The sequence below is a fragment of the Poeciliopsis prolifica genome, unplaced genomic scaffold (assembly GCF_027474105.1).
Source record: "Poeciliopsis prolifica strain line A6 unplaced genomic scaffold, Auburn_PproV2 SCAFFOLD047, whole genome shotgun sequence".
NCBI lineage: Eukaryota > Metazoa > Chordata > Actinopteri > Cyprinodontiformes > Poeciliidae > Poeciliopsis > Poeciliopsis prolifica.
Window position 1 is genome coordinate 314,476 of NW_026562422.1, and position 25,146 is coordinate 339,621.

Below are 25,146 nucleotides of genomic sequence, written 5' to 3' on the forward strand. Positions count from 1 at the left end.
ATACTATTTTAGACTCAATAGGCTTTACCCTAAGAATTCAAGGTACTGCCCATTCTTGTTGTCATACTTCAGACTGTGTGCTGACATATGGCATTGAATGTGAAGAAATAACAGTAATTTTTCATAACCCTGTGCTATTTAACCATTTTTTAATAATCTTTTTTATTTTAAATGAGCATTTCAAATCTAAGAGAATTTTTCATTATATCTTTACCAGACTTTACTTTTAAATCTTTTAAAGGAACTGTCTTTAATTTCTTTCCTTCTCAAATTGATGATCTTGTTCACAGTGTTACTTCCTCTTGTAGCATTAGGCAATGTAGTGTCCTTAAAAAAACAGGACAACGTGGCTGACCTTTTGCATTGCAAGCAGGTCTCCAGTGAGTCCTACGGCTCATCATTAGGCCCAGCCCAATACCAATCCCAGTCTCAGGCCCATTTCTGCAGCTTCTGATCTGAGCCTTTATGCTGCTGAGATTTGAAACCAAGCTGTTCACACCACCTAAAAACACATCCATCCTCACTTACTCTAAAGTTCACTCTGGCCTTTAAGGAACTTTTATTGCCTTTCTCGTTAATGAGTAATCAGAACCTCCATGCATCATGTTTGTTCTGGAACTGTAGCACAGAATCACACACGTTTGCGTGGCTATCTTTGTGGGGACTTTCCATTGACTTCCATTCATTTCTACAGCCTAGACCTAATCCTAATCCTTATCCTAACCATAACCATTGCATACCTAACTCTTACCCTCACAACAGGAACAGAAGTTAACAGAATAAATGCTACATCAAGTTGTTATATTGAGCCTATGATGACTATCAATATGTAATACTAAATCATAAGGGGGGTGTGAGAACTGCCTGAAATCTTAGTTGAGGCATGGTAGCTGATGGGAAGGGAAAGTCTGAAAAGAGTTTTAATTTTTGATGATAAACCAGTTAAATGTTGATTAAAAAAAACTCATAACTTACATAGAACTAATCAAACTGATTAAAGGATGGTTGCTTCTCTCAATCTCAGCCTGTAGTTTGAGAAAAGTGAAAATATAATCAGTTGTCTCTGCTTTATGTGGCTTTAGTCCAGCTGTCGGCTGCTGCCTGTGTTCATTTAATATTTCCCAGACTAAAAGAGGCTCAAGGAGTAAATGAGTTCTTAGTGAAATTAGCAGATCCTGAAAGAGTACTTTTAATACTTACTAACTTTACTATGGACTTCTCCGAAGAGGTTACATGGAAAATATTTTTCTTTAAAACAGGCTCCAGTTTGTACCTGTTCTCAGACAGATGGGTATATTGTGCCTGTGAAACTTTTGCTTCAGTCTATCCATTTTGGTATTTCATTGTCACAGATCTTAGAATTTTGAGAAAAACTTTTTACTTTTGAAATAAAGAAAATATTTTCTTAGTTTGTGTCATTTGAGACAAATTATTAGAAATTTATATGGTAAATACAGTTTCATTTTCAGGGTTTACAGATTTAGGCTACAAACAGATTTAGTTGAAGTTTTTAATTTTCCTAATGTGAACTTTTTAAAAATTTATATTGCCTCTGCTCATTACTGACTTTTTGAGTTTTGAGCTGCTAACATAGATCATCTTTGTTTCAGTCTTTCATGGTACTTTTTGTCTCGTCTCTCTTTCTGCCAGTATAATCAATGGTTTTGCTTTGCCGCTGAAAGCAGAACATAAGCAGTTTCTGGTTAAAGTGTTGATTCCCCTTCATACTGTCAGGAGTCTGTCCCTCTTCCATGCACAGGTAATGTCTTTCTGGAACATTCAGCCTCAGTTACCTTTTCTTGTCAGTTTGACACTGATTGAACTGTTTTATTGTGCTGCTTTAGATTTTAGAATTTAAAATCATTTTTAATTTTAACTGAACTCTGATCAACTGTGTTTTTTCAATTGATATTGTATTAAAGATATCATTGGATATTATTGAACTTATTTGATGCCTGTTCAGGCAGAAGCACCAGTTTTGAAACTTGAAATGTTTTGATTTTAAACACTTCATTTTTAGGCTTTGTTTAAATAACGAGGTTTTGGTTCTGGAGGTGGAGTGGATTACAAATTTACAATGTTGGGAAACAAAAAGCTTCTGAATCTTTGATTCAGAAGCTTTTTGTCGAATCTCTTGAATAGTTGTAGGTTTTATCAAACCAACCTGATTATTTAAGCTCTGTAATCTACCTAACCAGTTTGAAGTAACTGGTATTAAAGTTTTAACTCTTCTCTTTTTACAGTTGGCTTATTGCATTGTACAGTTCTTAGAGAAAGACCCGACATTAACAGAACCAGTAAGTATCACTACACTTGTATATTCACTTCAGATATTCAACAGCTGGCTTCACACCAGATGTTCACTATGCTTCTAAATAGATCACTAATGTTGCAATAATAAAGAATAGTGGGGGTGTGGATGACCATTGTGGATGACTAAAGCTCCCTGGGTTTTTCATGCATCCTGACACTTTCCCAGTGATCCTCTTCAGCTTACAGTAGCCATTCTACAGGATTCCTGATGAACTCTAACATACCAGGATAGAGTTTATCGTTCCCCCGAACCCGTTCCAGTCCGCTGTGATTAAACTAATTTGCTTGTCTAGAAAGTCTGGTTTGTTTGAGGAGGTTTGATTATGTATTTGAACTCTGATGCACAACAAAAAAGTGAACTCTGGTCCACCTAAAACCTTGGTTTCAGTTGAAGTGAACTCTGGTGCAGTTCAAATGTATGTGAACACCAAGCAGATCAGAAACCACTTCAAAAATGGGAAGTGGACTGCTGCGCTGTCAGCCAGTTCATTGCCACCTCCCACCTCCCATTGCCATCTCGCTCTACCCTGATGGGATCAGTCTCAGATGAGGAGTTTGCTTGACTGAGTTTTGTTGGCTTGATGGAACTCAGAGAACTGAATTTTCTGCAAAACGAAAAGCTGACACTCTTATATGAGACTCTGAGGTTACCATTGAGAATATCTGCTCCTTCAAATATCCTCAATGGTAATTCTCAGATATTCAGATAAAACTACTCTCAAAGTTGTGTAGCTCCACACACATACACTGCAGTTAGAATAACACAGAGCTGAAACTCAAGTACGTTTCCATGTTCTCTGCCTTCCTCCTCAGGTCATCAGGGGCTTACTGAAGTTCTGGCCAAAAACGTGCAGTCAAAAAGAGGTAAGACTGATGAAGGAAAGGACGACTACCTCTATACACACGCTCGGTGAATAAGTAATGCTCTCCTCTGTGGTGGTTCAGGTGATGTTTCTGGGAGAGCTGGAGGAAATTCTGGATGTGATAGAGCCCACACAGTTTGTAAAGATCCAGGAGCCGCTATTCAAACAGATCTCCAGATGCGTTTCCAGCCCACATTTCCAGGTTAGTAATGTCCCGTAGAAGCCTGACTGGTCTGGTTGGATCTGGAGATGATTGTGTGTGTGCGTGCGCGTGCTTCCCTGCAGGTCGCAGAGCGAGCTTTGTACTACTGGAACAACGAATACATCATGAGTCTGATTGAGGAAAACTCCAGCGTCATCCTGCCCATCATGTTTGCCAGCCTGTACAGGATCTCGAAAGAGCACTGGAACCCGTGAGTCGCCTTGCACACTTAACAGGAACATGAACAAACTGTCTGTTTAGGGAATTATTACATAAAACATTGAGATAAATCTGCCCGCAAATCAATAATAGGATTTGTTCTGGTTCAGATTAGTGTTTCCAAAAATAATGAAAACTCAACTTTCCCTACCCTGCTGATCAGAGATAAGTTAAAGGCTCTGCTGTTTTTGATTGATCTATTTTTTTTTTAAATATATTATAACTGGATCATTTTTTTGTATTGTCTATGGGACATTCATATGTTGTTTGGTTACACACACATACTAGTAGAAGCACATTTGTTCAGGGGACACTGGCAGATATATTTTATTCTCTAGTTCTTATTTGTACCACCCCTTCATCGTTAGCCATTCCAGGTGTCCCTGGCTTTGCATTCATGACAGACTCTAGCCCTGTCCCAATACTCACATTCCCTCCCTTGTTACGCCCTTGTGTCCTTCAACTGCGTGTTCATGTCGAAAGGTTTGAGTGCGTAGTGTGTTCCACATTCTCCAAATCCAATAAACTGAGCAGAAAAAAGAAGAAATATAGAACAGTCACAGGCTAACTGTAAGGAAAGCCAAATAAAATGTCACAAATGCAAGACAAATTTCACATCTTAAATTAAGATACTAACATATTGGTATAAAAATTGGGCTTTTGTGAAGTTGCATTGTTTAAACATGCTTGGATAAAAATGTTTCACCTTAGAAATGGAGATGATTTATTAGAAAACAATATTTGTGAATAAAACTTATCCAGAGGAAGAAATATATTATAGTTTAACTCTTCATTCCCTGTTAGACCAAATTTTATCACATTAAAACGTAAAGACGGAATAGGAAAATCTTTCTAAAAACATTAATGAAGTTGCAAGTAAAAAAAGGTGTATGGTCTCAAAATCTCAGTCACAAAACACAGGAATTTATATTTATTTTTAATTTCTTTTGCAGAAATCAATATAGGAAAACCTATACATAATTATGAAATTAATATCTTAAGGGTTTTTTTGTGGGAGTGGAGTAGAAAGTTATTTTGTTTTCATTTTCCTTGGAGATATCTTTATGATTTTTAAACAATTGTTTTCTTCTCAATGGTAGAGGAGAAGAAAACTAATGTCAGAGTTTCTGATGAATTTCTTGTAACATTTGTAATTTATAAAGTCACAACCTTCATAGTTTCTTTTAAAAAGGACATTTTAGTTCCATTAGTCTTTTTATTTTTCTGTACCATTGGGTATTTTTTAAAATAATTTTTAGTCCTTAACTTGATCTTTATTATTTATTATCTTTATTTTTATTTATTACCTGCCTAGTCCTGTTGAGGCTCAGGATAGCTCTGTGTCTGACCAGCATTACACACATTGTTTCAAGACCAAGCTAACAACTGATCACTTAGCTAGGATCTAACTGAAGGGCAAAAATGTACATCATTTATATCAATTTTATTTTTTGAGTTTGCTTTTTTTAAGACTCTTCATTTCTTGTTAGAGTCACTGAAATCTTGAGTGAACCAAGATTTCAGTGACTGTGGTGTAGCACTCCCACCAGGGCAAACCCTGCTCTGCCATAGAAATGATGCATTGTCCTTTTGTACTTATTTCTCTAATGTGGAAGAGTCTTTTCAGAAGCGTGTCTGTCCATTCTGTCCCAGGGCCATCGTAGCGCTGGTGTACAATGTCCTAAAGGCCTTCATGGAAATGAACAGTACCTTATTTGATGAGCTCACCGCCACCTACAAGTCAGACCGTCAGCGGTAAGAGCCCAGAATCCTGCCATGCAGCAAAAGCATGCTGAACACTCAGTCAGACTGAAGCAACATTTTGGTTTCAGTTATGCACCCACACTGCTGAAGTATTGATGGCTTCAAGCTCCATCTTTTCTTCATTTTTTTGTCACTAGAAGTGTATTTGACTGACCAGCACAGTGTTTCATAACTATGAATTGGAAGGGAAATATGTGTTCTGCATAAATAACAGTTAGATGTGGTGTCCCTGCCTGACTGTGGTAACCCCAGTTAAAATCCTAAGCAACCCATCTGCTTCAGACATATATCACCTAAATGACTTTTAAGGGAACAAGTGACATCATGGAGACCAAGGAACCCAGCAGACATGTTAGAGGAGAAGCTGTTCATCACTTTAAAGCAGAGTTAGATTCTAGAGCTGAGTCCATCATGGAGAGAAGACATTGTTCTGGTAACATGTGCTACCAGGAGAGGGTGCAGATGCAGCAACTCTAACTATAAAACACCAATGCTCACAGGTACTGAGAACTTGGGAATTTTTCTGAACCATAAACTGGTGTTTGTGTCATGTAGAGTACAATTGGATGGTTAAGATGGAGGCATAATCCAACTGAGAATCTGCGGCTAAACTTCCAAACTGATGTTTTTTTTTATTTATTTATTTTTTTTAAAGGGGACATATCATGCAAAATCTACTTTTTTAGACTGTAAATATTTTTTGTGTACTGCAAAACTTAAAGGAGCTATGCAGTACTCCACTGCTGTCATCCTTCAGTGGAGCCATGCCCGCTTTGTGAATGCTCCTCTATGAACAGAAAGTCTTAGTGTACTCTTTTATGTATGAGGCCCCAGGACTTTTCTAAACATGTCCACTTGTGTGTGTGAGCTCACATGTATTGTGCTGTTTCAGTGAGAAGAAGAAGGAGAAAGAGCGTGAGGAGCTGTGGAAGAAGCTGGAGGACCTGGAGCTGAAGCGGGGCCTTAGGAGTGATGGGATCATCCCCACTTAACAGAGAAAGAGCCCTGCTCCCCGTTCATCCCACTCCCTTCCACTTCAGCCATGTCTGCCCAGAGCTCGTGATGCAGGCTGTGGTCTCTGGACTTCCACAGCACCGCTGGTTTCTTAATCCTTTTATTATGATTTTGTTCTGTTTTGTTTCCTCTTGTGTTTGTGCGACTTAGTTTATTGTAGATTCATCACGACTGTTTTCATTATTTCAGCAGCACTGTAAATAATTATTTTTCCCCTAATGTTATTGCAAAGAGATAAAAAAATAACAATAATAAAAAGGAAAAAACTGAAATGGAGAAAATGACTTGTGTGTGAGGGGAATCTAAACAAAAAAAACAGAAAGCATCAAAAAGCCGTAGGTTCCTGGGTTTTTCTTCACCCCACTCCTCCTTTTCAGCGCATCCCACATTTAACTTTCATTTTCGCTCCTCTTGTCGGTGTACTCTCCTGTCTGCTCTATCTGGATCGACTAGATTCAGTGTCGCCTAAAAGTAGTCCTGGATGTGTGGTCTCTTGCCTGTTGGCATGTTGTCCATCCTGCAGGAACAGACCCACTCTGTGGACGGGGCCCTTCTAAAGCCCTCTGAGTGTGTTTACATGCATGGTCAGGAACATCAGGAAAAGCTAAAAGATGTTTGGGTTATGTTTAGTTCAACATGTAAGCTTTCCTTTTGTTTCAGAGGATTTGCTGTTTTTGAAGATCCCGATGCGAGGATGTTTGTTCTAACAGCTCCAGCACAGAATAGAAATGCAGCAGGTTTGTGAATGCAGTCAGTTTGGAATCCTCTTAATTTCTGCATGAAAACAAAAGTCTGCAATCTGTTGTTGATCAATACATTTATGTACTGAAAACCATAGGATTTTTGGCTTTAATGCATTTAATGAAGTGGGGACTAATTTTTTAATATTTGACCCTCTGATCACCAGTCATGTGAACATTCTTACTGATTGGTGCAATTGTTAAACAGCCTCTGATTTTACTGATAATTGGTGAAAAGCAGCAGTTGAAGATAGAATGATCATTTCCTGTCAATGCCTGATTCACTTCCTGTAGAAGTTGGTGCTCTAGCGGTCTTCAGTTAGATTCAGGGTTAATGTTTTTCCTTTGTTGTAGTGCCATCTAGTGGTGGGAACAGCAGAAATGGCAAAAAAACAAACTTTTAAAATATATATTCTAGGGTTTTATTTTTTGTTTGTTTTTTTAACTCCACCAGAAATGTGAGTGTTTAAGCCACTGTTCCGTTTTTTTATTGTTTGTATAGTGTATAGAGTGTTTGACCAGTTTCAGTTTATAATCATTTCTCGCTCTGTGGACTGCATGTAAACACACTCTCATTACCTCCGTCAGAAATCTATCGGTCTGTTAATCCCTCAGTTCTTCCAACTGTAGGAGACATGTTGGTACAGGTCTGGTACTGGTACCAGACTGCAGTAACTGACACACCCAAGATATAAACAGGAACGAATTGTAAAGTGCACCAAACTCCTGTTCCAACTTTTTGTCACTGGGGGGCGCTGCGTTGACTTCACAGTATTACTGCAGATTAAAAACGACCCTGTACATTATTTAATGCAGTACCCTGATATTCCTGTATCTTGTAGTAATTTAGCATTTATTTTATTTTTTTAAAATTTTTCTTAGGGATTGTGGAGAGGATTATCCAGTATATAAAGAGGTATTATGGAACAAGACTTCCTACTATACATGTTAGTGTTTTCCCCTTTTGGTATGTTAATTTTTTTTGTCTCACGTTCTCCCTCTGCTCTTGATTTTTATCTTTTCAATATTTTTTGTTCATTAGAGATATATGTATATGTATATCTTTTTTTTTTTTTTTTTTTGAGGGAAGGGGCGAGAGTGAGTGGGGCAGCTAGACATGAGCTCGGAGCTCGGGGTGGACTGGGGTAGGGTGCAGTGGGATGGGGTTAAATGTGGGGAGGAAGCTTGGAGGAGATTGTTTAATTGTTGGGACCTGAGAGTGATCCGCCCCAACACGACCCCTTCCTCCCTTACAGAATTGATGTGTGGTGTAGAATGGCCCAGATTTAATATGATTTATAATCTGAAAAAAAAAAGATCAAAAGGGTTGGAAGAATACAAATGTTTAATTATTTTAAAAAAAATAAAGAGATATTAAATTAAATCTGTTTTGTGATAAAGACTGGAATGCTGTTCTGTTGTTTTCTTTTATCCAGTTTTAAAGAGCTTGATTTTCCTGAGATATGATGTGGTTTCAGATCATTTGCCATTGTACAGCAGATTTCTTTGTCCATGGTTTTGTATGGGGAAAGCCCCAAAAGAAAACTGACAACATAAATTAAAAGGAAAAGGGGGAATGGTGTTCATTTGATTATTTTTTTTTTCCTTAGAAACAAATCTATTAATGTTCCTCACATACTTATATTGAGAAAATAATTAATGTTAAATCTGGGAAGAATCTATTTAAAGAGCTGGAAATTTCCCATGCAAAAATTTAGAAAGATTGCAGGGTTTTTTTTTTTGCAGGAGGTGGGTGTTCTTATTCTAAGGAAACATCCTCATCTGTCACTATAATTTCAATTGATGCCATAAATTCAGCTCATAAAGGGAAACCCTGTTGACTCATCACACAGAGCAATATATTTCTGAGATTTATTTCTGATTTTGATTATGGTTTACAGCTAAAATACTTGAGGACAATAGGTATTTGATGTACTGTTTTTTTTTTTTTCAATTGCTCTGTCTAAAATCGATGTAATAAACAAAGCTAAACGGACACACACATAAACCATTTGATACAATAGAAAAATACAAGTTAATGTTTTGCATAGAAACCTCCGTTTACGACGCCATAGCTCAGTTTCCTGCCCAGGGTTCAACGCGCTGGTCTAATATGATATTCTAATTTTCTGAGACACTGAATTCTGCAATCGAAATATGGTGTTTAAGCACAAACGTCAGGCAGGAACATCTGTTCGTCTCCATTTACTCAGTTCTTGTTGGGGCCTAATTCTCCAATGTGCCATGGAATGGAGGTGATCAGCCTGCTGTTCTGGTAGGTGGAACACAAACTCAGATCATCTTTCTATTGACAATAGCCCATACATTCTCTCAGAGATTGAAGTTGGTGTTTGTTGACCAGCCAGACCAGGAACATTGTTTTTGGCAGTGTGGGTAGTTGCCAGGTCCTGCTAAAATAAAAAAACAAAATCAAATCAGCATTCCCATCCAACTTGTCAGCAGAGGGATCATGAATAGTTGAAAACTGACTACATTCGGTGTTATTTAGACCGAGTAGCATCAAACCCTGTTTTTTTTTTTAATGATTTTAATATTTTATTGTTGAAACGTAAACGATTAAACTGAACCGCACTTGTCCTGACATACACAAAATAAAGAAAACCAAAATAAAAGGATGTGAAAACCTCACTCGAATGTAAAGAACAAAATAAAAAAAAACCTCAGTTTGTATCATAAACATGTAGCCTAACGCATTGGTCTGTGAGCCGAAGCGCATGAATCTGCCGGTAATTTCTTTCCGACTGAAAAAGAAAAAAGGTCAGGCTTGATTGATTTTAGGGTGATCAAGGTGTAAGGTGGTGGAGCGCTTTGGCTGTGATGGAGAACGTCGCAATGGAAGGATTTAGAGGGAGCCTGTGTACAGAGATCATATTGATCTGTTGGGAAATGTTGATGTTGATTTATTATTGGTTAGATTACTCCTGATCATCCTGGAGCTCTGAGCAAAACTTAAAGAACGAGCCGTGCGGTACCGGTGCAACTGCCGTCATCCTTCAGTGGATCCATGTCCACTTTGTGGATGCATCTCTATTCTGTAAATGTACAACTTATGCACGTGATTTATTTGTTTAGAATAAATCCGGAAGTCACTCAAATGACTGACACGCTTTAAATCCCGGCTGTTCAAACAGGCTTCTGCACTTGGATCTCTTTATTTATTTTTTTAAACTTGTAATGTTTTCTTTAATTCTTTTAAATTTTTGATTTGATTTTATATACATTTACATATACAATACATTATACATTTATAGGCCTATTTATGGATGGCGACAGGGCGGACCAGCAGCTGCGCTCTATTTCCTGCAAATTAGGACTGATAAAGGAAAGGCGCGCATCGCTTTTGTACATCAGAATTTTTTTGTGAACCGCGCTTTTCTAAATTTGTCCGTATGTCACGTTTTGGTGTGAGAACTGCGCACTCTTTTATACATGAGGCCACAGGTCATTTCCACCAGGCTTTAAAAACAACAGTTCTAAAACCACTGATTTAAAAGAGAAAAGAAAATAGTACTGCACAATTACAGGCCAGTCTCCAACCTCCCATTCATCAACAAAATGATTGAAAAATCTGTCTCAACAATTAAACAACTCAACTTCCTAACCGTTTTGATATGTTTCAATCTGGTTTCCATGCTCACCACAGAGTTCAATGACATCCACATAAATACAGACTGCGGAAGAACCACAGTAGAGCATCTGACATTGTTAACTCTCTGGTCCAGTCCTGAACTTGTTCCAGTCTGACATACAGACAAGGTAATGTCTCTTCAAAGTCGACAGATGTCACATATGGGGTACCCCAAGGTTCAATCCTAGAACCTCTCATTCAATATCTCATTCAATAACCTAATCTGCTCCCACTAGATTAGGTTTTAATAGGACATAAGATTAGATATAACTGCGGAGATGACACACAGATTTACATTATGATGTCAGTGAAAGAATCCAAGCCCTTAGATGCTTAGAACAGATAAATGTGCCCAAACTTTCTCCAGTTGAACAAAAATGAAACTGAATTTATTATTGTTGGACCTACATAGGAAAGATCTCTAGAGTTAGCACACAACTTTCGTTATTACAGCTAGAAACAGCTGGTGACCAAGAGCAAAATCTGGTTGCGATGATGCACTCTGACCCGAACATTCAGTCACATAAAGACAGTTACAAAGTTGGCCTTGTATCACCTGAAAAACATTTCCAGGATTAAATAGCAAATATCTCAGCAAGATCTACGACATCCAGGTATTTATCTTTAATCACATTGATTACTGTAACACTGTCTTCACATGGTAGTTGTCTGCCGAAAAAGAAAATCTACCCTCCAGCTGCAGCTGATTCGGAACGCTGCTGCTGATGTTCTGACTAAAACACAGTTCTAAAGTCCTTCCACTGACTCCATGGAAATCAGAAAATAGACTTTAAAATAATGTTAGTTTTTGATGACTGTGAAGGAGAAAATGTTTCATTTGCATCAAACAGTGTTCCTTTAAGCATCACATGAATGTAATGTTATTGTATCACAGTCAAGATGTTTTTCTGTGCAGCTGCAGAGGGTGTACAAACTAACTGAACAAAATGGATCTGTTGAAGTTTCCCAGACGGGTCGTCTGGGAACTTGCTGTCTTTCCCGTGGCCTTCCCTACACGGAGATGTCCTGTAGACATGATAGTGAATGAGCGTACAAAGTTGAATTGTTCCGTCTCTCTGTTTTCCTTTGTTTGGTCCTTGATGATTAAATCTCCGCCTCTGTTAGCTGGGAGGTGAATAAAGCAACTATGTAACTCTGAGTTCGTTAGAACAGATTTTTTTGCTCATTCCATGTATTTTCTGTTTTCTGGCTATGCACATTAAAGCTTGATTTTGATCCCTGACTTTTGTTTGGATCTGTCTCTGCACTTCACAGTCTGGTGCCCAATGTGGGGCCTGCGCTGCTTTTGTCCGATTTGGTGGATCCGGGGAGAGGGGCTGATCATCGACCCTCTACTACCTCCGTCAGGCTAGACTGAGAGAAAGAAGACTTTCCCAACGCTCCACCGGGTTGGATCAGCCACGACAGGATAAAGGCAGAGCTGAGAGGGGCAGCAAAACATCTTAAGGTTTGTAGGTCTATTAATTTAGACTGAGAAATTAGGATAAACATTTTAAATAAACGCTTTAAATTGTAGGAGGTTTGCAGAATAAGAATTAAGAGAATTGGACTTTTCTCCTCCAAGGAGCCTCAAGAGGATTATATTCCTCATGGGCCCATTGTAGAAGAAATGACTAAAAAACATGGAGAATAATGTGTTCAGTATTTGCCACAATGGAACCATAAATTTGGATTTCCTAAACACGGGTCATTTGAACCTGAGCTTTTGATAAAATTGGAAGAAAAATTGCTGCTGCAGAAACAACAGCTGCTGAAACAAAAAATTCTCACTTGACCATTTACAAATAATGCAAGAACACAGACACACTCTGAGTTTGGAAACAGGAATCAAAAATGAGCGTACAAAGTTGAACTGTTCCGTCTGTCTGTTTTCCTTTGTTTGGTCCTTGAAGATTAGCTGAGAGAATAAAGCAACTATGTAACTGAGTTCGTTAGAACAAATTTTTTTATCTGTCCATGTATTTTCTGTTTTCCGGCCGAATACGCATTAAAGATTGATTTTGCTCCCGGACTTTTGTCTGGATCTGAAATGTGCACTTAGCACCACAATATATTAAAGATTTGCTGTTGTTGTATCAACCTTCCAGGCCTCTCAGATCTTCTGGTGCTGCTCTGCATCAGGACCAGAACCAAACATGGAGAAGCAGCACTCAGCTGATATGCACCACAAATCTGGAACAAACTTCCAGAAAACTGCAAAACAGTTGAAACAGAGTTCCTTTAAATCCAGACTAAAAACCTACCTGGTTAGAGTTGCATTTGAACCATAATAAGGAAACGTTGACAAACATATTTGTGTATGTTTCATAATTTTGATGATGGCATACATCAAAATGTAATGTTTGTCACTGGTTTTTTCATTGTCACATGTATGCTATTTTTGTTATGTAGAGCACTTTGAACTGCCTTGTTACACAATTAACGTGGAGTCATTGAACTGCCCATGACGATGCACGCACCAAGCTACACCATATCACTTGCTCAGTTTGTGTGAACTCATCACAAAGTTCAAAAGTACCAAGGGCAAAGTTGACAAAAGCTGGACAAAAACACTATCCTACTTTGTCAGCGACACTCAGATGAGTTCCAATTTCTTGAGGTGTACAGATAAATGTGTGGGTGGCTGATTAATTCCCAGTATCTGTGACACAGCAGCTTCCTGGTTCTCTTTATCTCTTCATTAGAGTCCATGGGCAGAAACACTACAAACATATTAAGTTGACAGCCCTTACAATAGCAGAAAAACTTGTTTTTTCAAAGCAGCAGAAGTGGGTCCAATGGTCAACAATGACCGTGGGACACATGGTCATAGTTTCCCTGTAATTCCTCACAGGGAAACTTCCTGTATCAAACAGTTCTGGTTCTTTCAAATTCTCCATCCAGTCAAAGCTCATATATCCCAAACAGCCAATCTTGTATTCTGAACCTGATTGTGTCTGGTACTCCGGTCCTTATGGGACTGTTCCTGTTCCAACTCAGCAGAGCAGTTCTGTTGGGTCATCGGAGTTCGGCTTTGAACAGCGGCCACATGTGCAACATGGTGCCTTCGACCCAACTTTGAATCAGCCAGTTAACATGGAAGAAATGTTCTAATTTTGAAGAGTCAAACTTTTAAAACCAGATAAAAACATCAGTGAGATGTTGACATTGTTTGTGACTCCAGATGTTCATTCAAAGACTTGAATCTTCTTTCGTTTTTGATTTTTTCTGAAATGACAAAAAAGGAAAGTAAGAGGGCAGAATTAAGACAGAGTCGACATCAGATTTAAAACATATGATGGTGTTGACCTCGTAAAGTGGGCTCCAGGGAAATCAGATTGTTTATCAGGGTGGGCCTTGCAGCTTCTCTCCCCAGGTCGCCTGGGAAACACAGCCAGAGAGGATTAGTTCAGTCCAACTTGAGGTAAAAATTCTTCACTAGATGTGTGAGCAGCTATGATGGGTTCAGAGGTCAGATCTCGACCATTGTTTTGTTTTACGCTGTGACACTGTGTCGCACAGTGGACGACACGGTGCGAAACATGTTTCACTTCCTCAACTTTTACTAAGACATAATTCATGACATTCATGCAATAAATACAAAAGTTAATAAAAATTCAGGAACTCATGGTAGTTGTTGACAGAAACCGTAGATTCAAAGTTTTTCTGCTCAACTTGGACAAAGAGTTCTGTTTAATATTTAACCATTTTATTTTAAAAGTTGACAGATTTACCTGACATGTGGATCTGCTCTTTAGTTCTGTTTTTGAGAGATGGCTTGGTCACTCTGGAATGGCGTAGCTTCAGGAAGGATTCGTCTTCCTCAGCAGGTAAATCGATCTCCACCTGACGATGGCGCCGTGACTTTACAGCCTGAAAATAGCATCACATTTTCTGATTCTTCTTCTTTGTTTTTAAATACTTCTAATTAGAAAAGGCTTCAGAAGATGAATAGATACTAAGAACTTTTGACTCAATAAATATGTTGCATTTTATATCATAAACTGTGACACAGAAAAAAAGCATTACATACATTATACATGAAATCAACAATAAAAAGTTGAGTTGCTGTTAAGTTTCAGCAAAGGCTAGAAAAATCTTATACATTAAAACAATCATTTATTGAAACAGCCAGTATAAGGATACTGAACAACACACACCTCTGATGCTTCTTCATAAGCCTTAGATTTGATGGCTGCCAGCAGCTGGGCTCTGTTGGAACACTGAGGACACAAAACAACCAGTTACTGACGGGTTAAAAGCCTGACCTGCTCATTCTCATTTTGGCCAATTCCAATATGTTTTTGTCTACAATCCTGCGAAATATAGGAAGCTGCTGAGTTGGCAGAGTGACTGCCAACTCAGCCACAGTGCTCTTCTGCAGAGCATTGTGGCAGATTTTTAGACCTTTGCTGACACAGATGAGATCAGCTTCACATGTAAGACTTGACTGATCACCGATCTCCCAAAATGATGGAAACTGGAGCTGATTTAACAGTGCAACTTTACGAATTAGCTGTTAATTTTAGTAAAGAACAAAAACACTTGATGTCTCTCCTCAGGGCTCTTCTAACAGCATCTAACATGAATATTAAACTCATTCTTCAAACTTTAGAAGAATGACTAATAACCCATTTTAAAAACATACCTCTTGCTGAGATGAAATCCTTTCCTGGTTGGGCTGGGCTTCATCGACTGTGTCCTTTCAAGACAAAAGGCAACAACCATTTGAGAAAAAAAACAGTCTTGTTCACCCATTGTTAGTTCTCTTTAAGCCATCTATCAATGGAGGGTGAAGTTATGTTGGACAACAGCAGATCAACGTTAGGAGACATGCACTATACAATTCACTTTCATTCTGGGACTTCTCTGCCCCTTTGAGTGCTAACTAAAAACAACCAATCAGTGTTAGGATAAGGGTTTAAGTGCCTTTTATTTATAGGTTTTAAAATAAAGAAAGGTTAAGATCTATCAATGGAATGTTGATATTTGTGGAAGATACAAAAGGCATGTATTCTTAATCTCATCATTGTAAACTCAATGAACAATAATCAATGAAAAAAATAACTTAAAAACCTGCTATAACTGCCATTAGTATTATAATATATATATATATATATATATTATATATATATATATATATATATATATATATATATATATATAATATATATATATATATATATTTAAATACATTAGTTGTTTTTTATCCTTCATAAAATTAAGAGCGACTGTGAAAGGAGCCTCAGGTTGCAGATATAATATAATCATACAAAAAGAAACAAATTGCAGTGTATGTTGAAATGAGAAACAGTAAAAGTTAGACAAAGAAAGCCATTTTCTATCAAACAATACACTGGCTTTATCCTAAAGCTTTACTAACATATTAGCCAATGAAATGTTTAATAAGTTCAATAAGATTTGGGTATAATAAGTGCTAATAGGGGTTAGAAGTGATTAAATGTGGAAAGCTCACCCTGTTCTGCTGCCAGTTGTAGAATTCCACCACAGCGCTGCAGAGCTCCGACACGATTCCATCACGGACCAGGTTGACAGACGCAGCAGCTGCTGAGGACATCTGGGAGCTGATGGACGCCTTCATATTTTTGTACAGCTCATGGATATTTGACATTTCCTACAAGAGTCAAATCAAAACAATTTTAACAAAGTTGATCTTTGGAGGAGAGGCAGAGCACAACAGGCCTATTTCCAAGGCAAACATAAGGCTAAGGCTTAGAATTTCCTCAAGATGTTTCAACACCTGTCCAGAATCCTGGCTCGGCAGGAAGAATAAGCCATCTTTGTCAAAAGGGAAGAGCCCAAAAACTGGACTGAGGGGTGGAACAATCCTGTTCTGAATCCCATCATGATTCCACAGACGAAGCACACATTCTTTTATTCTAATCGTACCAGGTGGGAACTTACTGGAAGGTGATTGGCTACTCTGAACTCACCTCAGTCAGTTGAGTGTTTATCAGTTCCTGAGGGCGACATGGTCGTTCCATGAACTCATCACACAGCTCTGACTTCTCTTCAGTCCTCTTTCTGCTGTAATGAAGCTGAATGGAAACAAAGAGTAGAGTCAAGCGTAAAACAAACCTTTTACTTCATCAACGAGGGTTTGTGTCAGACTGCTCACCAGAGTGGGCATTGCAGTGAAGAGGAAAGCTTTGCAAGTCATAAGCTGTTGTAAGATGTAGGCAATGTCAAGGTGTTGAGCATCCAATGATTCCCTCTCAAAGTTTCTCACGTCTTCCCAATCCTTCAGGGCCACACGGATCTGCAGTCAAGGACGAACCAACAGGGCAACATGAAGAAACTAGGAGTAGACTGCAGTTTAAACAGACGGGATGTGTACTGTAGTCCAGACCTGTTCTGGAGGTGAGGTGGTCTGGCAGTGGTAGAAGCTGTACAGCAGGTAGAGACCACCCACACGGATCTGGAAGCTGAACGGGGGCAGGAAATAGCAATAAGCTACATCCAGGACCAGACGGCAGAAGGCCCGCTTGTTGTGGCCCTGTCTGTCATTGGGACAAAAAAACAAACACTGACCGTGAGGCCCCTGAAAGCTCGAAAAGGGGACAGAAAGCTTGAAAGGCAAGTTCCTGTCAAAGCATTCATATTTATCAACTTAACTACATTAATAACAGAAGGTGACAACTTCTAGAAAGTTTTTTTAAATGCTTGTTAGGGTATGGGGACAGACACTTCGACGTAAACGACCTTAACGTTAACATTAAAGTATTTGTGTACCTGAAGATCTGAACGAACTTCATCTCCTTCCAAATGTTGGAGAAAACCTCAAATCTGACCGACTGTGTTTGCTGGAAGCGGCTGAGCAAAGCCTCACAGTCTGATTTCACAGGTTTCCGGTAGGACTCCATCTCACACTGGATTCAACAACCAGGAGCAGCTAGAGCCGATATTAACGAGCAAAAAGTCAGCCCGTCAACCTTTCGTAGAAATCTATTGAGAAATGGTGGCCGACTGGACCCAGTTAGACTCAATCATGGACTCTTCGATTCTCACCACGACTAGAACCGATCTGAAACCTTTCCAATGAGAATCTCCGGTTTCAAATATTCTTCTTCTTTTCTATTATGTATTGCAGTTATTGTAGCTACCGGATGTTTTTTGTCTCTTCTTTGTTTTTGTTTTTTTTTTGTTTTTTTGTTCTTCTTCTTCTTCTTGAAATTTATTGGCGATTGGCAAGAATAGTTAGGTGAGAACTACCGCCACCAACTGGTAAGGAGTGTGGCTCACATGACAAAGAAAAGAAAAAAAATCAACAAAAACTATATTCAATTATACAACTTACTCTGTTTGTAGTCTGATATTTTCTGCTTCCCAAGTCTTTTGCAGTAAATCAGTGATATTAAAATTTATTTTCATATCACTAAGGTTCCTAATTAACTTGTTTCTCTGAGTCAGATAATTCCTACAACTCAAAATAACTCCTCTTCTCCACAGTCACATTTTCCTGTCTGATGTTTCCCTATCAGAAATAGTGTTCAATTCAATACAGTTTGTCCGATTCTAAATTGTGAAATAATGATCTCTTCTGTCTTGTTTCTTTCTGTTCTTCTCATTTGTCCAATTCTCTTTTTGACTTTATATAACCACATTCTTTTCTTTTTTCTGCCTATAACTTTTGCCACCTCTCTTTTGTTTTTTGTTTAATTATATTCTTTATTTCGGTCATACTGTAACTAACATTAATATCTATCCTTACCTGAATGGTACTCTCCCAATCAGGTCATTTCTATCAGCTCCCCACTCTGTTCCAACTAAACACCTCATCATATTTAACACCTTCCTACATTTATCGATTATTTTCTTAATGTGCACATCCCATGTCACTCTTTCATCAAACCACATCCCAAGAAATTAAATTGTTTAACTCTTTTCAAATCCTGACCATATAATTTTAAGTTAATTTTTTCATCAACTCTTTTCCTTGTAAAAAACATTATTTTAGTTTTCTCAACAGAAAATTTAAAACCCATTTATATAACCATTTTTATACAACTGAAATTGCTCACTGAAGCTTCTTTACAATAAAGTCTTAATTTCTTCCTCTTTTCTACATCGCTCCATCATCAGCAAAAAGTAAAAATCCCATCCCACCCTTTACTTTTTTTAAACATATCTTTACCCACCACTGAAAAAGCAATAACCGATTACTGTACTATGCTTCCTTTTCATTGTCTACAGTATATTCAAACTCTCAGAAGAATCTTTTCCTATCCTCACTTGTATTTGTCTTTCTTATAGAACATTTTTAATCCATCTGAACATATGACCATTTATTCCTATTCTTCTAATTTTAAATAATAACCCTTCCCTCCACATCATATCACATGCTCTCTCAATGTCAAATAAAATTTTGCCACAACACTCTCTTTATTCACTTGAATGAAGTGAGTGCTCTAAACATTGTACCTCTCCTGAAACCAGTCTGATGTCATCATCATTCTCTTCATCATTTTACATAGGTTGGCTGTTAACCCTATTGGCCGATAGTTTTCTGGTTTTGACTCATCTTTCATCAGATTAGAATAACCACAGCTTCCTTCCAACTCTTTGGCAGTTCCTCATCCTCCCATATCTGATTATACATTTCTAATAAAATATTTTTAAAAGGTTCACTTAAATTACTGACCATAACATAACAAATTTGATCTTTTCCTGAAGCTGATAACTTATATTTTTTAAGAGCCCTGTTCAGTTCTGTTATTGTAAATGACATTGAATGGATCATTTGTATCTCCTATTTGCTGTAATAAATCATTCTTCCCTAAAATTGTCTTTTCTCTTCTTTTTTTTCTTCTTCACTGATATTTTCAGAACTATGAATTTTAACAAAAGTATTTACTGATATTTTTGCCTTTTCTCTGTCAGTAATTGCTGTTATTTCTCCATCATTTAATATTGGATAACCACTCACTCTTTTAATCCCATTCCTCCTTTTAATTGTTGTCCACCCCTTAGAAAGATATTTCTCCCTTGCATAGCGCCACCTACTGTACAAGGTATGGCCTTCCCTTAATCTAATCATTATCATTTCTTCCCTTCTGTTTCTATCACTAATATTTTTATCTAACACTGACTTTTTTATTTTTTTATAATTGCATTCCTTTCTTACCTTTGTTCTACCTTACTGCCATATTTCTATTTCTTTACTGTTAATTATTTATTTCCCACCCCTTTATCAAAAGCAAATGTAATTGTGGTTGCCCCCTCTAAAGCCCTTTTATCTAATTTTTCTGGCTTTTCATGGCCTTTTTCTCCTTTGTGTGCTGGTACCAACAGAACCAAATATCAGTGGCACCCCTGTATAACCTAAATAAACAAAATTTCTAATACTAAATCTTTCCTGTATTTCCTTTTCCATTAATATTTTCTGTTACTGCTTTAGAACCTGTATACATCACCACCCTGTCTGGTTGAACCTCCTATACTCACTGTGAGCTTATTACGAATGCCACTGTCTCAGCTGCAAAAACAAATAGTTTGGAAATGTATTTTAAACTCTGGAATAAGTATTTCCATTTCCACACATCTCTTTGTGCTCTTAGAACCATCTTACTATATTCTGAAGTAATTGGAATTTGAGTTTCTTAAGTGTCTATCAATTTTTACACATACTTCATTTAGGTTCTAAGATTTTTTTTATTTTTCATGTCTCTACATTTACTTTGGGATGTAGCCATGGAGGATTTTTTTAAAATTAATTTAATTTAATTTTTTTATTTTCTTTATTTAACCAGGTAATCTGGACCTCATTTTCAAGAAGGACCTGGGCAGAAGTCTGCAAGGCAGCTTCTGTAACCAGCAACCTGGTTACAGAATAAAGCACTAATTAGAGTAAACTGCACTTATCCTCAAGACACAACCATGCCTGTATGGCATGTTAGAATGTAAGTAGAGCAAAATTGGAAAAAGTAGCTTCATTTCTGAGGGAGTTTTGCAGAAACCTATGTTCTCCTTGAATATCTTCTTGAATAAATTTACCTGTACTGTTCGCAAGCCTCTGTAAGATTAAAAACAAAAGTTTTAGTGTTTTGAAACAAAAAAATATGTCTAAACAGCATGTTTGAATATGAGTAGAGCAAAGTGTGACACTTTAGATGAAACTACTTTTGATAAATTTCAGCGGAAAAATTGTAAAATGCAGTTTGAAGAAATGTATGATATTCTTGAATGTCCCAGATCAAGGATTTATTGTTTATACCTTTGTAAATTTAAAAACAATATTTTTTATTGTTTTAAAACAAAAAAACATGCCTGTTCAATGTGTGAGAATACACATTGTACATACTTTTGTATTTACACACAGGTCACATGCGTACACACATGTACTTATGTCTCAGCAACATAAGTACAAAATGAAGTGTTTTGAGAAACTCTTCAGTTTGGATTATATATTCATCTTTATTTTCTGTCTGATCCTTCTTTTCCAGGATTCCCAGGTCATCAGAGAGGTGGAGTGGAGAGAAATAACTTCCCTTTAACAGGGAGGTTCTGAACAGCTACTGTGACGCATCGAACACATTCTTTAAATGTTTGCACTTCTAAGAGCAGCCAGTTGGGGACATCATTGGCCCTTTTCTCTCTTTTTCTGTTTGGGAATCGGGGAGCAGCTGCTTGTCACATCCCTGCCTTTGCTTTGTCATCTCCCTCCTCCTCTCTCAGGAAAGGGACCACCACACCCTGCCAGCCAATCAGAGCTCAGCTCCACCTCCTCCATCACATCATCTCGATCTCTAAGGTAACAGAGAGCCAACCCCCCTCCTCCTTCCCCACCACCTCTCTCTCTTTTTCTCGCTCAGTGTCTGTTTCCATACAGAAAGGTGCCGCATCATCATCCTCTCCCCCATCTCACCATCCCATGCTAAGCTGCTGGCTGGTTAGCATTAGCTCTTCTTCTCTTAACCTGATCTTGCCTTCTCTGCAGTTGGACTGTCAGTTCATTACAGGCATCCCCCAGTTGGTGACTCCTCTACCATTTAACAGAGAACAAGAAGGCAGAAAGATGGAATGAAGGAGAGGAAGAGTAGCAATGTGGTACGTATTTCTGACTTGCTTCGTTCCCCTCCCCATGTCTGAAATTCACTCCTGCCTGTGTGTCTGTAATCCTGAGGAGAATGCTGCTTTATTGAGCTGTGTGATGGTGAAGCATAATGAGGAGAGGGGTTGGGGTGTGGGGGGTCTGGACAGCAGCAGAGGGAGGTGACTCCCTGGATCTGGCTGGGCTTTTGTTCAGGAGGCCTGCTTCTTTCTGTTAATATTCCTCCGTTTGCAGCATATTGACAGAGGCCTACACCTTACATGTTATTCATGCTCCCTTACAACTGATGAGGTTAGAAATGTATAAATTTATGCTGTTTATTATTATGGGCTACTTGTGATGGAGCAGAAGCTGGCTCTTCTATGATTTCATTTGATGTTGTGTCAGCACAGACCTGATTCCAGCTGGATGCTGCTCAGTTGTTGTCAAATACTGTTTTACTGCAGGCAGGTCTGATGGGATACTTTGACTGTTCCTTTAGTGATCTTTATAAACTACTGGGAGTGTCACAGCATAAGTAATAATATGATCTAGAGGCCAGTAGTCACGGGAAATATGAGTAATCAAGTTCCATGGAGGGCACTGTAGATAGGGTGCTTGACAGTTGGAAGTAAAAATGCTGAAGATGTTTGTTATGTCAAGAAGTTTTGTTTCTAATTACACCAGGCAAGTGGTTGAGTGTGCATGTTAACCCTTTTTAACATTTTTGTTCTACATTTTGTTTACATTTGTAGTACAAAAAAGGGTAGCAGGTGAGTTCTGTTGTCCTTTGGAACTGAAATTGGAAAAGTTTTATTTCCCTCTTTGAAAAGTAGAATCTTAAGTTTTGAATCAAGTGCTCACTTCAGTATTGTGTTTCCCAGCTGAGAACATTGTAAATAAATCTCAACAATGTCTACTAAAGACTAGACCTGTACTTATGCATTGTTTTTTCTGTTTGAGTTCCGACCGTAAATGGTCAACTCTATGAGAATGCTGAGTCTGGAAAGAATGTAAGTCTTTGTTTCAATTTCTGGGTCAATTTTCATAATTTGCTCTTTTTTTTATTGTATTAAATGTTCTGACTGGCAGTGTAGTAATCAGAATTGTTGTCTGTGTGCCCTAAAATCCTAAACTGCGCATGATTAATTGTAATACAACTGTCAGATTATGTTAAAACAAGAAAACGTATTGGTTTACTTTCACACTGGTTTACTGGTTTGCTTTCACACTGGGTTCATTCTCTGGCTCTTAACAGAGCCAGAGAATTATTAAAATGCAAGGTTTTGGTGAAGATAACATCATGATACATCATTCCAGAACTTAATACAAAATCACTAAATAAAAACTAGATTGGTTTAATAATATGCACAGCCTTGAACTGTCATTGTGCTGAGGTGCCTGTGGGATTCATTTCAGAGTTCAGCCTTGTTAAGTTCACACCAGCTGTCAGTTACAGTGAAAACAATTCAACTGTTTTAGCAGAATTTTGCTCTTGTGGATCCTTGATGCAAGGTTAGAGCTAGCAGAGAGGTTTTTTTCCCCTGCCATCGTTCCAAAAGCTCTATTTGACCAAAACAAGCAAAAAAAGAAAACACCTTCAGCTATCTGGTAAAAGATTGCAAACATTAAAAAATGTACTGAGTCCAAGTGACTTTCAGATCTACAAAAGATGACTTTGTGAAGAACATCAAAGTTATGGAATGGAGTCCATCACTAAATCTACCAACAGTTGAACACTGTTAGGCCTTTGGACAAGAGACATCCTCACAATCTGAGAGATTTGATGAGCTTCTGCAAAGCAGAGAAGGTTAATATTCTAGACTCATTTATCAAAGGCAGACTAAATGCTGTAATTGAATAAAAAGATGGTTCAACAAGATTTTTAAGGTTAAGGGAAATGCAAATTTTATTATAGCAGCTTTTCAAATTTTCCATTTTTCAATCCAGAAGAGTTATTTTTTTTCATAGTTAATTTGCTTACTCACATTATTCTTGGAAAAAGTCTGTAATTATGGTCTGATCTCATCACACCAGCTGATTTTATCAGAGATGTGTAGATGTATGAAAGCCACCGTGAAACTGGTCTGATGAGAATCACCAGATCAGTTGATTGTTTCTGTCAGCGATGCCAACAAGATGCATCGACCTAGATGCTTCAAGCATCAAGATGTTTTCACAAAATTCTGTTGCGCTAAGTCCTTGGATTTATTTATATCAGTCATCAAGAGCAACTTTCAGATCCATGCCTGCTCCAACACAACTAAATCAAATGAATGGCTCATTACCAGGCCTGCTCAGAATTGAATGACCGCTGGTGAGGGAATTCAGCCTTTCGATCCCAGTCTGTTGCAGTAAGGATGCATTTAAAAGTTGCAGGGCCGTGGCTCTTGAGGACCGGATTTGAGCACCCCTGATTTATATAATAGTAGCCAACTGTACTTATCACATTTTCCTAAAAAATACCAATTAGCCAGATGTTGCTGTTTTACAAGGAGTTCTCTGCCACACTTATAGAATATTTAGAAGATTGCACATACCCACAAATATTTGTACATTTCAATATTGAATATCTTGTAGCTATTCTTTTTTTAATGCACAAATATGCACATTGTCTAAATTCTTTTAATTACTATGCCTACTTTCACATTTCATTTAAAGTACATTCGTGGTATGCGACAAAAATAATATAAATTGCTATAAAATCTAAATATACTAAATATATTTCAAAAATCATGTTAAAATAAAATGTTAGGATCTGGGATAGTCTGTATGTTCTGTTAATCCTTTGTTGAAGTTTGTGTGCCCCTCCTTATCAGGGCGCCAGATAGCAGCAATCCTGACTTGCTGCAGGTGTTTCTGTCACACCTGCAGCTCATTTCCACCCCTCTGCTTATGGATTTAAGGAGCTGGACGCCAGCACTTCGACACCTGAGCCTGCATCCGCAGTGGTAAATCTCTGAGCCCCCTGACTATATCTTGTGCCTCCTAATTCTTCTTTTGTGCTGTTCTCCTCATTGTCTCCTTGATCAGGTTACCTTTACTTAACTCCAGATCTGGATTTCCCAGTCTTGTTCTGATGTCCTTGTTCCTCCCATATTCCATTGATTCTAGACAAACTCCCAGAGCTGGCTCTCCAGCACCTTCACCACACGGCTTCCATGACTGGACGACTACCTTTAAAACATCCATTTAAAATTTTGTGTCATGCCTTTTGGACTCTGTAACACACCATCTGGTCTACTCATCACACCTGCAAACATTTGCGAAAATTTCAGGGATTTGCCAATTTCTATCACAGTCTCACGCTCTCATTGAGGCTTCTCCCCCAG

General features: G+C 38.0%; 3 protein-coding genes across 6 annotated transcripts in view; 2 read left to right on the forward strand and 1 right to left on the reverse strand.

The window, feature by feature from the left end:
• Positions 1–8,518, forward strand: part of ppp2r5eb (protein phosphatase 2, regulatory subunit B', epsilon isoform b) — a 34,623-nt gene extending 26,105 nt beyond the window's left edge. For all 4 annotated transcript variants that reach the window (XM_055057067.1, XM_055057068.1, XM_055057070.1 and 1 more), the window contains 7 exons: positions 1,651–1,759; positions 2,244–2,297; positions 3,127–3,177; positions 3,259–3,378; positions 3,462–3,589; positions 5,251–5,352; positions 6,254–8,518. In XM_055057067.1, coding sequence (XP_054913042.1) covers positions 1,651–1,759; positions 2,244–2,297; positions 3,127–3,177; positions 3,259–3,378; positions 3,462–3,589; positions 5,251–5,352; positions 6,254–6,353 — 664 coding nt within the window. In that variant the 3' untranslated portion in view covers positions 6,354–8,518. The remainder of the gene's footprint in view (positions 1–1,650; positions 1,760–2,243; positions 2,298–3,126; positions 3,178–3,258; positions 3,379–3,461; positions 3,590–5,250; positions 5,353–6,253) is intronic.
• Positions 8,519–11,131: 2,613 nt separating this feature from the next.
• Positions 11,132–17,945, reverse strand: LOC129377257 (snRNA-activating protein complex subunit 1-like). Its single transcript, XM_055057072.1, has 10 exons — positions 17,518–17,945; positions 17,135–17,285; positions 16,904–17,044; positions 16,719–16,823; positions 16,241–16,399; positions 15,413–15,466; positions 14,925–14,987; positions 14,499–14,637; positions 14,074–14,145; positions 11,132–13,992 (listed from the first exon to the last, which is right to left on the reverse strand). Exons 1-10 carry the CDS (start codon positions 17,646–17,648, stop codon positions 13,916–13,918), a joined length of 1,092 nt encoding a protein of 363 aa, XP_054913047.1. The 5' UTR covers positions 17,649–17,945; the 3' UTR covers positions 11,132–13,915.
• Positions 17,946–21,420: 3,475 nt separating this feature from the next.
• akap6 (A kinase (PRKA) anchor protein 6) overlaps positions 21,421–25,146 on the forward strand; it is a 165,507-nt gene continuing 161,781 nt past the window's right edge. The window contains exon 1 of the mRNA XM_055057090.1: positions 21,421–21,831. The gene's annotated coding sequence lies outside the window, so the exon portion shown is untranslated. The remainder of the gene's footprint in view (positions 21,832–25,146) is intronic.

What these genes read in the sequence shown, in the direction of transcription:
- LOC129377257 (XM_055057072.1), bottom strand. Translation starts at nt 17,648, where the DNA reads ATGGAGTCCTACCGGAAACCTGTGAAATCAGACTGTGAGGCTTTGCTC. An exon ending in AAGTTCGTTCAGATCTTCAG is followed by an intron (nt 17,286 to 17,517) that starts GTACACAAATAC and finishes TCCCAATGACAG; the next exon opens with ACAGGGCCACAACAAGCGGG. An exon ending in GGATTTCATCTCAGCAAGAG is followed by an intron (nt 14,988 to 15,412) that starts GTATGTTTTTAA and finishes TTGTGTCCTCAG; the next exon opens with TGTTCCAACAGAGCCCAGCT.